The sequence below is a fragment of the Anneissia japonica genome, unplaced genomic scaffold (genome assembly GCF_011630105.1).
Source record: "Anneissia japonica isolate Jap-2015-1 unplaced genomic scaffold, ASM1163010v1 scaffold287743_len2803612_cov181, whole genome shotgun sequence".
In the NCBI taxonomy this organism is placed as follows: domain Eukaryota; kingdom Metazoa; phylum Echinodermata; class Crinoidea; order Comatulida; family Comatulidae; genus Anneissia; species Anneissia japonica.
Genome location: NW_022733259.1, coordinates 840194 through 857304, shown reverse-complemented (window position 1 = coordinate 857304; position 17111 = coordinate 840194). Strand labels below are relative to the sequence as shown.

The 17111-nt window shown below is 34.8% G+C and overlaps 2 protein-coding genes across 3 annotated transcripts in view; one reads left to right on the top strand and one right to left on the bottom strand.

Annotated features, from left to right (window-relative positions):
* LOC117116043 (TATA box-binding protein-associated factor RNA polymerase I subunit A-like) overlaps positions 1-10472 on the bottom strand; it is a 14210-nt gene extending 3738 nt beyond the window's left edge. The window contains exons 1-10 of the mRNA XM_033259982.1: positions 10346-10472; positions 9474-9603; positions 8337-8458; positions 7455-7519; positions 6889-7142; positions 6464-6567; positions 4063-4215; positions 3436-3526; positions 2287-2404; positions 812-975 (exon numbers count right to left, since the gene is read on the bottom strand). Of these exons, the coding sequence (XP_033115873.1) occupies positions 812-975; positions 2287-2404; positions 3436-3526; positions 4063-4215; positions 6464-6567; positions 6889-7142; positions 7455-7519; positions 8337-8458; positions 9474-9603; positions 10346-10387 (1243 nt within the window). The 5' untranslated portion in view covers positions 10388-10472. The remainder of the gene's footprint in view (positions 1-811; positions 976-2286; positions 2405-3435; positions 3527-4062; positions 4216-6463; positions 6568-6888; positions 7143-7454; positions 7520-8336; positions 8459-9473; positions 9604-10345) is intronic.
* Positions 10457-17111, top strand: LOC117116045 (multiple coagulation factor deficiency protein 2 homolog). 2 transcript variants are annotated; one of them, XM_033259984.1, is made up of 4 exons: positions 10457-10539; positions 11010-11220; positions 12049-12164; positions 12752-13186. In XM_033259984.1, the coding sequence occupies exons 2-4, from the start codon at positions 11050-11052 to the stop codon at positions 13044-13046; spliced, it is 582 nt and encodes a 193-aa protein (XP_033115875.1). In that variant the 5' UTR covers positions 10457-10539; positions 11010-11049; the 3' UTR covers positions 13047-13186. The 2 variants fall into 2 exon arrangements, with proteins under 2 accessions (XP_033115875.1, XP_033115874.1); XM_033259983.1 differs by lacking the exon at positions 12752-13186 and adding an exon at positions 15111-17111 and having other exon boundaries at positions 10464-10539.

The window sequence follows — 17111 nt, the reverse complement described above, 5'->3', positions numbered from 1 at the left end:
AGGCAAAGTTTTCCTGTAGAGTGGAATTTTCCAAAGCTTCAACAAGAGGTTGTCTTGAGAAAAAAATTGCCAAAAAATAACCTAATAGATTGTGAGCCCTACAGTAGTGCCACCCAAAATCAGTACAATATTGTGTTGATTTTTGGTAGGGACTATATTTATAGTGAAAATAATAACATGAAAAATATAATTGTAACATTAGATTGAGGAACGAAACTAATTAACATCAACTGTTGTCAATTAGTTATGTTTGACACGCGTATACGAATGTGAGCAAACCTTTGACATTTGTGTGCGAGTGTACTGCTAGTGGTATAGTATTAGGGTGCTTACGAATTGTGCGACGATGCGACGCTAGAACGGAATAACTCATGCGTGACCGTCCTACCTTGCGTCCTACATTCTCTGCATACGTAGATTTGGCCAAATTGCGTTCCAGAATCTACTCGACGAAGTGACCTTAACGTTCTTGCATGCGCAGATGACTTTTAGTGACGTCATTACCTTCTACGTCCTACCGTCGTCGTGCAATCGAAAGCTTCCTAATCACACATGCGCTGCATGTGTAGGTCGTAAACAGATAGATTTTGTTTACCGCACACAGTAATACATTTGGCATTTGTGGGAAAAAAAAATAAACACAATAGATATTTGACACAAGTGCCACAAATGCTAAAAGTCTTTCAAAAGGTTGCTGCACACGAGAGCTATGTTTAAACTAAATCTCATTCGCTGCATTTTGCATAAGCAGATACCTATCATGTGTTTGCAATAACAATAAAAAAAATCAAAACACGGGTATACTTCATACCTTCTCCTAAGAACAGACCCGCTATTATGGCTTTGATATTTGCCAACTCTGGATTGTCAGCTGCCATAGCAATTGCTTGATCTTGTCTAAAATGAAACTGAGGCCACCATGATATTCTTAATTTCCAGCAATCTTCAATTGTGTCTAAAGTATTTGAGTCATTTCTGGAGAATAGAGACAGCTAATTATATGATAGGATACATACATAGACGTATACCATAAAACTTCGAATTGAAGCCCTAGGCTTTTTTTTTTTGCGAACTTTTGATGGGTTTTTTTGAAATGGGCTTTTCAAAATGAAACGCTGTAAAACTTGTGAATTTGTATTATAAAGCAATAAATAAGGCCACTGTAACATCAATCTGTATCATGGAGTGTATTTAACTGGCATTAAATCACCTAAACTACTCTATAAACCAAGCTTATATTTAATTTATTTTGTTTTCTGAAATTCATGTACAGTGTATTTACTTGTACTATCTCGAAAAGAAGCCTATGCTATCTTTAAAAGAAGCCCATGGGCCTCTTTTTGAGATGGGCTTCTTTTCGAGGCTAATTTTGCAAACTAAAGAGGGTGGCTTCAATCCGAGTTGGGCTTCATACTGTGATTAAGCCCACTGGGCTTCAATTCAAGGTTTTACGGTATATAAACAATCCTTAAAAAAGAAAGAAGTGGAGTGTAGGAAAGGCAAGACTTTTAATACCTTGTTTAGCGAAATTATTTTTCCAAAAGATTTTCAGAGGAGGATGGAAAAAAAAATGTTTTCTTATTTGCCAAAAGCATCTAGGCAGAGGAAAAAATAAAAATAAAATGATATTGATGAATGTAAACAGTGTAGTAATGAGATCGATAAATGCTTAAATTTATATGATTAAGGAAGAAATATATATATCTCATTTTAGGATATTTCAGGTGAACGGAAAGCGTTATAAAATATATTTTTACAAATTAATCTATTTTCTAAAATTTCTTTTTTTCGTGGTGGAGGTGTGCTAACTGGCCAAAAATAAAATCACCATTATTGGCAGTTGTAAGTTTGCTATACAGTAAAAGGTATAAAAAAAAAGTCTTGCCTATGGTACAGGATTACTGGCCAAATAGAGTTGCCTAATAGACATTAAATTCTAACACACTGTAACTGGTAATGGATGAAATACCTATCACACTAATACATGTGAGTACATGTCAAGATTAACACGAGATATAATGCATGAACTGAAAATATGACATGAATTTGTAGAAAACACAATAAATTAATCTACTAAAGTATGATTAGTTAATGATAATTATATAAATCATTTAATGACAGTTGTTAATATAAATTGTGGTGTTGCAATGATTATTGCTGTTATAAGTTTCATTGCAATTTTGATAAGAATACTACAACATCAAAAATGCCCATCAATACACATTAATGTTTGTATGTATTTTTTTTTTTTTTAAGGAATTAGAATAATTTAGTTAAATTAGTTACCTTGTAATTGCTTTGTTTATATCTTCATAAAATAACTTCCAGGGTTTTAAAGAACTCTGCCAACATACATAGTCTAGCATGGTAAACAGGATGGTGATGCATCTCCTTTTATATTCAGCTATAATACGATGATGCAAAAAAATCATCAGACGTGAAACGCCAATATTTTTTGAACTACATCATATTGAAAGCAACAATGGAATTAACATTATTGATGGAAAATTCTTGGATGGATGGATGGACTTATTCGATAACGATAACCCACAAAAGTCTGAAGACTTATTTCCAGTGGGGCCCTTCTGGTTATGATAGGGAAGTACACTGGGAGACAATCCGCTACTCTTTTCCGAAACTTTTACTGCATTCTTTAATGCGCACAGAGACCATTTTGCACACAAGACCAATGGCTTATGTCTCAAACGAATCACTGCGCTTTTGAACCTTGCATGTTAGCACTCCAGCTGAAACACAAGGAAAGCAGCGATGGGAATTGAACTGGGGACCAAGAGATCTCCACGGTTCAGCACACACACGGTGGCTAACACCAGTTTAGCTGACTGTGCTAGCTCCAATTTTAGATCACTTTTGGGATGAGTTTTCATTGTCTCATCCATCTAATTGTATTTCATTTTTTTTGATGGTTTTTGTTGTTCCTTTTTTCATTGTCTCTTCTTTATCAAATTTGTTTCTTTTATTCAATTTTTAAAAATTTATTGATAGCACATAGAGACCTGGTAATATGCGCTATACAAGTCTACAGCCATTACCAATGTTGTTAGCAGCTTTGGCCGCTCAAAAAAACAATTATCCTCAAAATAAAAGATAGACATTTATCTGGGACACAGAACAGTGGCCTTTAATTGAAAGTAGTTCGTTTTTGAAGGGGTTTTTAATTTATGAAAGAAACCTATATAAATATTAAGATTTAATCTACAACAATGTCATGTCAATTTCATGTAATACCACATTTCTGACTTGGTTATGGTTCGAAAACTGTAATATCAGCAATTATTATACATTTGAGTTTAGAATGAAGCACAACCCTGCAATTGAAATTTCATAAAAACAAGCTTTATTTTTTCAGTATAGCGCCCTCTTCAGAAAAATGTTTTAAAAAACAAGATTTTGCTTAAATTTAGAAACACTAACCAGCTTTGGATTTTCTTTTTCGTCCAATGAGATGAAAGCACTGGTGGAGATCCAATACAAGCTCACTGGAGGGGACTTTCTCAACAAGTTTCTAATAAAGAAAATAAAAAGCTGTATCTCATCAATAAAAATTGTTAGATCAGGTCATAAAACCAGGATGTACAAAATAAATTATCGTGAAGTTTATCATTATCATCATTACTTTGTTACTGCTGCTGTTATTAATATTGATGTTAATAGTATTATGAACAAATGAAACAGTTAAATTAATATTAATGATATAGCTTCATATTTCTTACACTAAAATTTGATTTTTTAAAATATTAACATCAATATTAATACGTAATAGAAAATAGCCAACAACACAATAAATATTATTTTGATCATCAGAAAAATATCATAGGAGTGATGTTTGGTTCGGATTCAACATTAGTCACTAAGCGCATGCTCGGTGGTCTAGTGGTTACGACACCAGTTTAGTTTCCGGAGGTTGTGGGTTCGGTTCCCACCCAAATCACTATTTTTTCCAAATTTTTTTCGCAACTATTTGGGAACGTACTGTTTTCGGTACAATAACATGTCAGTTAAAGCAAAAAATCACTCCTATATAATAAATGTTAATCTCACCTCCAAAACTGGAAGCTGCTTTTCCAATGGACTGTCGATGGATTGTAGGTATTGGTAGAGGTACACGTAACTATTAGGATTGTCAGGATTGTCTTCGTTGTACTTGACCAGCACTGACTGCAACTCATCGTCGTCATCATAATGCTTTCTCAACTAAAAAAGTTGAACACGTAGATAAAATTAATTGTTCAGTTCACTTTCAACTGTTCCAAGGGTCCCAAATCTTCCCACAAGTTGTTGGAGTCTCCTTGAAAATAGGGATTGGATTTATTCGGGGTAAACACAGAGGATTAATATAGCCCACGAAAGTCTAGAAGAAGACTTATTTCCAGTAGAGTCCTTCTGGTGGTGATTGGGCAGTACACCAGGAGACAATCCCCTACATCTGTGCACATCTGCCATAAATGCACACAGAACCAACAGCTTAAATGTCTCATCCGAAAGACGGTGCGCTATTGTAACTAGTATGTCAGTCTGCCAGCTGAAACACATAAGGAGAGGCGGCGATGGTAATTGAACCGGGGACCTAGATCTCCACGGTTGAGCGCACACACAGTGGCTACCACCAGATTAGCCCACTGAGCTTAGCTAGGATGGCCTCCCACACTCATGGGAGCAAGTAAGAATCTCATTGAAAATAACCCATCTCCTGCAAATTCTTGATATTTAATTTTTTTTACAACAGCATTCAGCTGTCTCCTGGAAATCAGTGCCGATAAGTCAGTTAACCAGACAACTCGGAAGTGAGTTTTTTTCCAATTTGGGACATCTGAGATTAAATATTGTAGTGTGATAACAAAAATGATTGATTTTGGTTCAGAAATATTATCACCCACAAAATTGTCTCTCAGCCTCTCCCCCCCCCCCCATCCCTAAATTGTTCAAAATTTTTAAACCAGAGCCTTGCAGGTGCCAATGTTCCTATGTACATGCTACATGACTTAACCAACCATATTTTCTGATTTCATCATAAATGACATAATCAGAAAATATGGTTGGGTCAAATTTGTGTGGTGGTTGAAAAATTCAGGGGGAGACTTTATGGCCCAAAATAGTGATTTTAGACCACATTGGTAATGTAATTTGATAGGCAAATTACAGTAATATTTTTAGCAAATTTCTTTGAAAAAATTTCATAGGCCTAGCTAGGTATACAGTATTTTCATTTTACAGTACTGTAGTTTGGAACAATGTCAGGAGTGGGGAAGCTGGCAGTGGCCTACTAGACTACAATTTATTTGAAAATAGCTTGGGCACGATCATCCACACCAGTTGGGCCCAATCGTCTGTCACCCGAATTTTTCATCACGATGATCAAGAACGTACACGATCTAGGCCCTAGGCTATGCCTAGCCTTGCTGCCGTCACTCTGCTATGTATACTACCACATAAAGTACCTTTATATGACTACTCATACAACAGAAAAAAACGTCGCATGGAGGTAGCGAACAATGGAGATCTAAATGAAGAAATGATGTATTTCAGCAAGTATTAAAACCTTTTTTTTAAATTTTAGGCCTTCTTCAAAAATGCCTATGCCTACAGCAGTTAATTTTATCTTGCCACAAAACCAACATAGTTTCATCCATGCCGACTTGCCAATCGGTTAGCGTGAGCCCTGACTGAAACACTGCAGAAACTTCACATCGAACTTCGCATCATCGCGAGGTATAACAAAAATGTCGGAAAAACTTTTCTTTGACGCATGCACATTTGCATAAATGTCTACACACACACGCACACACACTACAGACAGGAAAAACAGTGAAGAGTGATTACAATAGTTCCTATTGCATTACATGCATAGGAACTAAAAATGGAGATATAAAGAAAATATATTCAAATTTCATGAGAGTGCAATTTCCAGCCAATTAGAGGTGCCATAATCACAAATTTTCTTACCTCAGCCCCGAAGATGGTGGGGCTGAGGTGGTACAGATCCTCCATCTGTGAAAGTACTTCCCCCGGGCCCCATCCATTTTGAATTCCTGGATCCGCAACTGTGTCTGGAATGTTTAAATTAGAAGTTTGAAAAGTTTATTATTGTAACACCAACAACCACTGCTGTTGAAAGGGTTCAGTATATTAATGGATATCTGTAAATTAAGGATTAATTATTTAAGAATTTACCTCTATAAAAATTAAGATAAAGTGATAATGAATTGATGTGTAAACAATTTCTATATAAAAGTTAAATGATTGATTGAATGATGGACTAATATTAAAATTAAACCATTTCTATACAAGTCAAATGATTGAGTGAATAATTTGATTGATTGATTTATAATCCTTGATTGATATAATCATCAAACCATTTCTATATTAACTGACTGAATGATTGATTGCTTAATTGATTAATATAAATGTTAAATCATTCCTACATTAAAGTCGAACAGCTTACCTCTACATAACAAGTAATAAAAACATCCCAGATCCCAGGGCTATCTAAAATTGACTTGAGGTTGTTGGTTGCTAGCTCTCCATGTTTATCAGACAAGTTTACTTCTTCAAAATAAAAAGGTATCAAATGTTTAAATTAAGAGGGAGCAGCTAAGTTCAGTCGGGTAATCTGGTGTAAGCCATTGTGTGTGCGCTCAACCGTGGAGATCTCTAGGTCTCCGGTTCAATTCCCATCGCTGCCTCTCCTTGTGTTTCAGCTGGAGGGCTGAAATACAAGTTACAATAGCGCACCGTCTTTTTAAAATAAATTCTTTAATAAATTCTTACAGGGCCAATTAAAAAAGTCATGAATCATTACTATGCACATTACAGACATTCACATAAGTTTTTTTTTTCTTTCTAGCAATTCTTATAATAATAATTTACCTGTACTACTCCCACCATTTTCAGTTTGGTTCTTTTGAGTCCAAAGTGCAAATTCTACAAGTCCCGTATATGCTATTATCACTTTCTTCCATTCCTTTTCCAACATTTCCTCCCACTTTGTTTTCATGCCAGCTTTTCCAGTCTTATCCTGAATTTCCTGATATGCTTCTTCAAGTCTGTTTTCCCGAAGGAGGTGGAAAACCTTTTCCATCTGCTTCTGTCTACAATGATAGAAATTTGATGTTTGAACCTTCCTGAAAAAAATAGAGAAAATGTTTATCTGTCAATATTTTTGGTTTTGCTTATCAATAAATCTCCCTATTAGCGAGTTGAATGGCTCCCAAATAATGGGAGAAAAAAAAGGGTAAAGAAAAAAAATAAAAGAAGGAACAGGGATTCACAGCATTCCAAAAAAAGTTTTTATTTAAATTCCATGTACCAGTGTCATCTCAAACACATCCCCCTCCCCTGCTCGGTGCATCACATGTCACATGGCCCCCATCAAGATTTTGCACTGGATCCCACCCGATAGATACTTTAACCATTTCGATCATTTAGAGTTTTACCTAAAGAATAATTCAACATCTTCAGGCTTAGATGATGGATGACTGAAGACAACCTCTGCACCACACTAGATAAAAATAAAACAGAGAATAAATGTTTTTTTAAAGACAAAAAAGTCAAGAGATATTCTGCCTGGAATCTGTACTGTATACCATTAAAAAATACATCATAGATACAGTGACCAATAATTATATTATCCTGGAATGGTCAAAGTTCAATGGACGTTCACTTGTATACCACATACTGCATTCGTCTCTATGAGTATTTCAGACCAACAGAAAAGACCAAAACCAGGATATATGGTTGAAAATGGAAAAGAAATCAGCAGAAGTAAAACTACAAAAATAAAGGAAAGATTACAAACACAGAACAAGAGAGAGTGGAGGAAAATAAGAAATTGTCCAATAAGATTGATTTAAGATGGCGCTTACAACCAAATGATAAATTATTCTTAGTAGTTACTAAATAAAAAAAATTATCTGAATAATAACTTGAACCCTTAGTCTAAATATGGTTGTATTGTCTCTGATGTAAAAACCAACAAAATCAGTTATGCTGATAGTTTCTCTATCTCTACGTTTTCGTCCACTGATTTTTATTACTATATATATATATATATTTTATATATATATATATACACACTAGTATATTCTTTTGATGCATATTCTGTATGTACTTTGTTTAAGAAATAAATAATAAAATGAAAATTAGTACATCCAAAAATAAAATACCAATGGCAAAATAATATCAGTGATTATACATGATGTAAAAATGCATTCTATGGTTATTGTTTTAAATCACAAGACACTTGTACATCATATTCATACTATTACTTCAATCTAAACATATCTAAATGCCATTATTATAAAATTCAAAATACCAACCTTCCACGTGTAGTCACGGACTGTCCATATTGAATGATGGGACAGGACACTTAGAACGTCACTGGCCTCCTTCCAGCGATGTGTAAGAAGCGTTTCTCGTAGCGCTGATATCAAACATTCAACTTCAATAAAAAATAATCACAACAATAGTAAAGGTGGATGACAAATTTTCGTTTTTGTAAAGCTATAATGGAAACGGAGTATTTACTTTGAGAGGATTTATATAGGGAACACATCCAGAAGAATTGCCAAAGGTGAATTTTTCCCTTGGTCACTGGAATGAGACCAATCATACACAATGTGAAATCCCCTTTGCCCCCTGGGGAGTATTCTTTGTAATGCGTAATAAAGTAAAAATAAGTGTGGCTAATGTCCCTGAACTTAGCACTAGGCGGAATGATTTGTGCAAAAAATATTTTGTTAAACTTAAAAATGCCAATCATATATTAAATTGCTTTCTTCCGGAACCATGTGACATGATTATACTCTCGGTTCTTCACAACAATTCCAAATTCCTAATGTTAAAACAAAAAGATCAAAATACTTTATTATAAATATTGGTAGAACCAAGACCTTGTTTGGGTTTAATTTTGCAATGTTTTTTCTTTTTTCTTTCCATATAATGTTCTTTTATTTTTTTCCTTTTTATGTTTTATACTAATTTTTTATATAATTGCAATCGTAATGATAATAATTGCAATAGTAATAATAATAATAAATTGTAATAATTGCAATAGTAATAATAATAATAATTAATTGTAATAATCGGTTTTATAATAATAGAAATTTTAATAATAATTTTAACTATGTGATTTTTATTTTTCTTCCTTGTGAGAATGTCGCTTTTTTTAGGATTTTACTGTTTATGTGCCTTCTTAATATCTTATTGTACATTTCAAAACTTGTATTTGTTTTGCAATAACTTTATATTGAATTGAATTGAATAATCAGCACTAATTTGATTCCAAATCGATCACCAAGTACTCACTTTCACTCCTCGGTGAAGGGAGGCTAACATAGATAAGTGTCTTGTTCAAGGACACACAGGAGGTGTGATAAACATCAGTCTCGAACCCACGACCTCACAACAAGAAGTGCAAAGCTTAAAATAATCTTGACGAGACCTACAGTACGTACCTTGGTTTGTATCCCCAGCATGTTTATTGTCAGCAAAAGGAGTAGTTGTTCTCAAGAAAGCCTCAACATCTCGGTTTGTTTTCATTGTGAAGCTTGAAGCAGAACTATTGGCTGAAACAGTTTCATCAACCTGTCATTCAAAAGGTTTCAAAAGGACCAACAGTTATATTTATAACTTTTTAAAACTTGGATTTAGTTATTCAGTCTTAATGGAAATGATTTGTTTATGTACAATTGGTTCAAACACCTTAAAGACATTTTATTCATTAAAGGCTACAGGTAAAAAAAATATTTATCTTCTTTTATATAATTATATTGTATAATTGTTTGTTCATGCAAGGTTTCAGGTGGTCCAACATGTACTATCCGAATAATTTAGGAGATTAACATTGTTCCGACAGTAGTGCATTGAGATTGCGAGAGTGAAGTTTAGGATAGTTTCAAGCAAGCTCCACCTATCAAAAACTCAGATTTGAGTAAAATTGTTGGTGTATGATATATATTTTAAAATATTAAAGATAATACCACTGTCATGAAAGCTAATGCACTTAAATCTTCTGAACCTAGGCCTACTGTACTCTATTTCATAAAAATGCAAAGTTTAGTTTAGGAGGCCCTTAGCTAGGCCTACAGAGCATGCATGTGTAACTACAGTAAGGCCCTGGCACTACACTACGGCCTCTCTCTCTCTCTCTCTAGATAGTACTACAGTAGTAGTAGTAGGAATAGGAGGCCTCATATATTTCAGCACTTGTGGTTGGTAGGGACTAGCCTAGGTCGTAGGAAGCCTATTAGGCCTAGAGGAGGGCATGTTTGCAATACACACCTGCTACCCTAGGCCTACATCATCAAATTAAAGACAGGATGCCTACCTCATCGACTTGTTTGATCATCTCATTACATGAGTTTATCATTCTCCTCCGGGTCCAGGTTCCAGGATCCCTTTGACCTTGTTCAAGATTTTTGACCACAACAACCGCGCCACGCTACTATTTTATAGAGGGCGTAATTCATCAGACCTAGATTATTTTCCAGACAGCTGTTTATTTTAGTCCTTTGTTTTTTGGTACGTATGTTTAATTATTATTAATTATTAACTTGCAATTACTTCTCATTATTAATGATATAAAATATTAGCAATAATAACTAGTATTATTAATTATTAATTATTGTGATAGTATGGCTTAAGAATAGGCTAGCCTACAAAAAGTATACACTGGCCTAGGCGAATAGGCTTACTAATAATACGCCTGCAGGCTGCCCTAGCTAGCCTAGTTAGGCGGCCTACGGTAAGCCTAAATTCTGACCCAATTCATACCTACTTAGGCCTAGTCCTTTTCAGTGAACTTAATAAGGCCTGATGACTGGAGGCCTACTAGGCCTAGTCTAGGAATCAATTTTATTACAAAATAAGTTTAAATTAAAGAATGAAATAATATTAATACTTTAAAAATTATTATAGAAATTATGTAAAAAATGTATTATTTAAAACAATTAAATTAAGAATCAATAAATATTCCATGTTATTTCTAACAGATTTATGCACAGGCCTACCCAGGCCTAAATATATTATAAAATGGCGTTGAGAAGGGCGCTGTTTGGTTTGTGCATTGTGTATGTTGCTGGGCAGATAGAGATGAATCAAGGGCAGCACCAACAACAACAAGGGCAGCACCAACAACAGCAACAACCTATTGAGAGCATTCATGTTCAAAATCAACTTAAACAACAGCAACAACAACAACCTGTAAGATGATTGTAACTCCATACTGTAAAGGTTTGCGATTGCACGGATAATACCGCAAAAACCAGCTCAAATTTGCATGGAAAATCACTAGGACAGTTTGGTGCGCAGAATCGTAATTGCTTATGTATTAAGATTAGGTCAAAGCCAAATTTTCTGCAAAATATGCGCGGAAATCGGCCCTTATTTTCCAAATGCGGCACCTGGACTAATTTCTAGGCCAAATTTTTGCGCAGAGGATACATTCACAGCACAGGCCTTACTTTACAGTCTGGTTGTAACTGTTCAAATCTGATTTATACCTTAGGCCTGTGATAAAAATAATTTTTTGATTAAAACGTTCTTTTTGTTGAAGCAGTATTGTTGGAAAAATTTACCCAGTGATACTGCTTTAGCAATGTTTTAATCACATAATTCTTGGAAGCTGGTGAATTTATTCAATGATAATAATATACTTCAGTGGCGGATCCAAGAATTCGAAATAGAGGGGGTCCCAGGAAGGGAGGGACTTCACATATGGAGAGTTTAGACCACCTCTGCCCCACCATAGTTAGGGCTGAGGTAAGAAAATTTATGATTATGACACCTCTAGATGGCCGGAAATGGCACTCTCAGACCTAAATTTGATTAATTTTCTTTTTTTTCCCCAATTTTTTTTAGAGAGTATTTATTTTGTAAAAGTCAGCTAATTATACCCAGGCCTCATTTTACCCAAGGAAAGGCTGGTCAAAAATTGGGGGTAAAAAAAGGGGGGCATTTACTTAAGGTGGGTTTATACCCAAGGACCTGCAGCGGTAGACAGTAAACATATTTCTTTGTTTTTAAATTTAGATTATCAATCAAGCTAATCTTCCACCACAAGTGCCTGTTAATACTCAAACTAAAGAGGGCGACATAGAAGGTAGAACCAATAAACTCAGGGATAAAAATCATGTCCATGATAAGGAGTAAGTGTTCTCATTTCTTAACTCTATAAGTGTGCACTAATTTAAGCTTTGTGTACACTATCATATTTTAAGTGCAAAATTTGTGTGATGTGCCCATATATGGGAATGATGATGTCATAGTGCATCCAAATATGGGTATATCACATTTTTTTTGTCACAAAATTTTATAGTGTCGACAGAGCTTTGTCTAAAGTGCAATTACTGTACATATTTTCGTATTGGATTTTTTGTTTTGTAGAATTTTATATATTTTAATGTTTTGTTTACTATTTTATGTTTACCTTCCCTGCACCCCTTCATCTTGCCAAAACCCAAGTGATGTACCCACCACTCTGTAAATTCTTTTACCAATTCCTATTCATCATATCTTTTAAAAGCTACTTTATTAACATCTTAACCTAAAAAAAAAAACTTAAAATAGAAATTGAACTAATGCTGAATGTTATTACGAATCTATGAGTGACTTTCCATTGTATTTCACATCATTCATGAATTGTATGTGGAAGTGTAACCAACAGAGATCATTTGTTATCACTTCACTTGGGTTTTAGCAGTGCCTAACCGCCGCCCTCTCCTTGCTTCCGCAGACATATACGAGAACATCTTCAAGATATCGTCAGTCCCGAAGAATTAGGTCGAGAAATGACGGACGATGAAATTGAATTTTATTATTTCAAATTACATGATTATGATCAGAATAATCGCCTAGATGGATTAGAAATCATGAAAGCGATGTTTCATTTTGATGAAAAAGACCAGAAGAGAGAAGGCAAGATGGCGGAAGATGACATCATAAAATTAGTGGCGGATGTGTTTGATGAATATGATATTAATTATGATGGCTACATTGATTACCCTGAATATGCAAATGCACAACAATAGGAAGTGAAGGTCACATGATGACCTCTTGTGTAGTCATCCATGACCATTGTATTTTAGATATGGTTAAAATAGATTATCTATGAGAGGAGATGTATATGAAAATGAGATTAGTCCATATACAGTATGTACAGTAGATGAGATATATGTTGATCAGGAGTTACAGTATTACATCATAACAAGTTACAGTATTACATCATAACAAATTAGTCCTTTTTTAGGTGTTAAAAATGAAGTTGAGCAATAATTATACAGTACAGTATATGAATTTTTTAATCCATCCATTAGTAATTGTATTATTTATAATAGAACAAAGATATAACTAAATACAGTTCACCCTTTCAGTTTGAGGCCACCTTTGGAAACTGAAAAAAGTTAATTTAACATAGTTGGATTTATATAGCGCTTTATACTGAAGTCTCAAGGAGGTGTCTCTTCGTGTCTGAGCTAACAAGTAACCGGTCCCAGCTACTCTCTAAATCTACAACAGGGGCTGAATGGACCAATACACTGTTTTATTTAAAGTGCACATGTTTCATAGACGAGATTGCAGTTCAAACCAGTGCCGATATTATGGCTGTACATTGCAGCACCCCTGCCTTAACCGCTTGGGCACTGTATGGGCCACTACACTGGGTTCTTTGAAGTGCACATGTTCCATAGACGAACATGCAGTTCGAACCAGTGCTGATATTATGGCTGTACGTAGCAGTGCCCCTGCCTTAACCGCTTGGCCATTTAACTTAGCTTCATGTTAAAAGATTAGAGATTGTTATTTGGTTCTTTGAATTATTTGTCTCAAATTAGAACGACTCGGACTCTCGGAATTAGAGGGGTCTCGAATTGGGACGGTGCACTGTAGTAAAAAATAGTTTCCATCATTCAATAAAATAATCAGCTCTCTATTTTAATTAGCATGTTTCAACAAGATATGAATCATGCACAACGAGTGCATGTTTGTAATTCTATAAGCATTTGCATTTTGAACCACTAATGCAGAAAATGTTTTGAGTTACCAATGTGTAACATATTGAGGCTACTTTAATCTGGGTTACAACACCCATTTAAAGATAGTGGAAGTCCTCGCTGGGTGGGTTGATTGTACTCTTGGGCAAGAAATTTTATATGTGTTTGTCACTCTCTACCTAGGAGTATTTTAAATGGGTACCGGCATATGCTGGGTAGGTAAACAGACTCGCTGTGAGGAGCAGTGGCAATCCCCTCACAGCATTGTGCGTTTGCCCCAAATGCAAAAGAAAGAGAGAGACGGGCACTCAGCCTGTGCAGGTTCGACTACAACGCCATGCTGCAGCTCAGTCTGAATTAAGGTTTTATTGTAATTGCTCTGACCTGGGGGTAAAGTAGATAGCGATGTTAAATTACCACCACTACTATACGAAAAGCAATAAACTTCTATATTTCTATATTTTGAATTGGTGTACAGTTGCTTGTTCTTCGAGTGTTCATTATTCATATATTGTGAAAAATAATGTTTATTGTAATGATATTATTAATTTTAAATTACTCTTTGATGCTCACTATTAAATATAATTTCATTTTAACTAATTGCAAACTTCCCAGCAAAATTATACTTTTTAAATATATTTTTATGGTAATAGTCAAAAACAAAATTTGGATATAACTGAAGGAGGGCAATTTACATCGGGTGACATCGAATATTAATATTTTTCCCATCTATAATGAATAAACTTATTCATATAAAGTAAATACTGTATGTAATTTGTTTCAAAATGAAAAGCTTTTAAAACAAGGTATGCTTGTAGAGTTTTAAGTCAGTCACCCAATACATGTTTTCCTGTTTTTTCATTGGTGGGTTGGAATTAAATTCCATTTCTATTTATATTTAATTTCTATATGAAATACAAAACAGTTGGCCCTTAAATTCGAGATCACCTTTGTTACCTGAAAATTTGGGGTGGTCTCGGGTGTTGGTCACCAATTAGAGGGTTAGCTTAAAAGATTGGTATTTGGTTATTTGAAACTGTGTTCTCAAATTAGTATATAAATCAAAGCTACTATGTATTGTGGTATTTTTTCTACTTGCAGTCACATTATGCACCATTTGGACAACATCGTAGACAAACCAACATCAGAAATGACGGATGAGGAATATCAGTTCTATTACTTCAAGGTACACGATTACGACAACAACAACTTGCTGGACGGCATCGAGCTCATCCAAGCGATGACTGATTTTCACCATGGGGATGAGCCAGATGAAGAAGAGAAATTCTACCTAAGCGATGTAGAACTTCTGGACATGTTGGAACCGATATTTGATGAAGATGATCTGAACAACGATGGCTATATTGATTATGTTGAATTTGCTGCTTCACCAGAATTATAGGCGAATATGTTTTAAGCCCTGTCAAGACTATCAGATTTTATTTGACAAAAACATGTGACATGTCTAAATATGGTCATGATGACATCACATCATGACCATATATAGGCACATCATGACTATAAATGGGCATACATCAGTTTTTTGTCAAAGAAAATTTGATAACCTGGACAGAATAAAAGCCCTGTCCATTCTATCAAATTTTGTTTGACAAAAACATGTGACATGCCTAAATATGGTCGTGATGACATCACATCATCACCATATATAGGCACATCATGACCATATATGAGCATACAATAATTTGATAATCTGGGACAGAGTTTTACATGTTGTTATTCTTTTTATTTTACTTGTTTTAGGCATTGGCAAATGATTATGATTATGATTTCCAATACGGGAGAATTGAACTCGGAAGCCAGGGTCCTAGGATTGGTAGACAGGAATTTTAATCACCATCCTAGTCAACTGCACAGCAAGATGACGCTAACTTGTTTCTCATAAGAATGCAATATAGGCCTATTATTTTAATTTTTATACTGATCGGTTTTGGTATTCTCGGTGACGTCATGAAGCGGGTCATAAAAATGTCTACTACTTTTACGTAATTTTCTGATTTCCATTATCGGCTCCAATCTTGTTGCTAAAAATGTGTCTAAATCTAATAAGTTAGTCTCAGAATTTCTTGATGTATCTTAAACCCACAAAAATCCATGTTTATAACACTAGTCTCAGAACATGGATTGTTTGGCAATGCTGCTAAGGCTAAGAGCATAACAAAAGCCTCGATCCTGGTGACATCCGAAATTAAATCACCAAACAATGTATTTAAAATATTTACACCTATCATTAATTAGTCATTTAGTTGTGGTTAATTTAGTAGATATTATTTTATTCACAGACGGAGGGTCAAGACCACTTCAGCCCCACCATAGTTGGAGCTGAGGTAAGAAAATTTATGATCATGGCACCTCTGGATCGCCGGAAATGGTCCTCTAAAACTTAAAAAATTATTTTAAAATAGTTAGTGGGCACGGACCGGCTCCCTCATATCACCCTCCCCCGAGTCTGCCATTGATCTGGTTAATGTGCTTTCACATTTAATTTTATTTTGCTGTCGATAGAGATACCCATTGGCACCTCCGTTAGAAAATTGATAATAAAGCAGTGAGAAAATGCAAAATCGTAATTTTGCGGAGATGGCTTAAGATTCTTGCTTGCTTGCGTTAGTGCGGGAGGCCGTCCCGATTCCGGGAGACCGTCCGCGGGTTTCGGAAAACTCGGGACGACCTGGGTTTTATCTTTTATTTAGTTACCATGTTTGTATTTTTATGTTAGCAATGGTACTTATTTTACAATTTATTTATTATACATAGGCAGGGTAGTCACTTCCACATATCATTAGACTAAACGGCAGAAGAAAAATATATCAATTTTTACCTTGGACCCGAGGTTTAAAAATTCACTACCAAAGCAACTAACATCTACTTGATTTTCTTCCTTTAACAAAGCCAAAGATTATTTTTTTAACGCATTTAAGTTTTTTTTTTTCGTAATGGTGGTGGATTACTTAGTCGGATCATTTAACGAAATTATATGCGTTTTTTTTTTTTAGCTTTTTCTCTCGTGTTTCCTCCATTGTCATTGACATTGGTATTTATATAAAGTTTTTCAAGTAGAAATAAATAAATTTATGAACATTA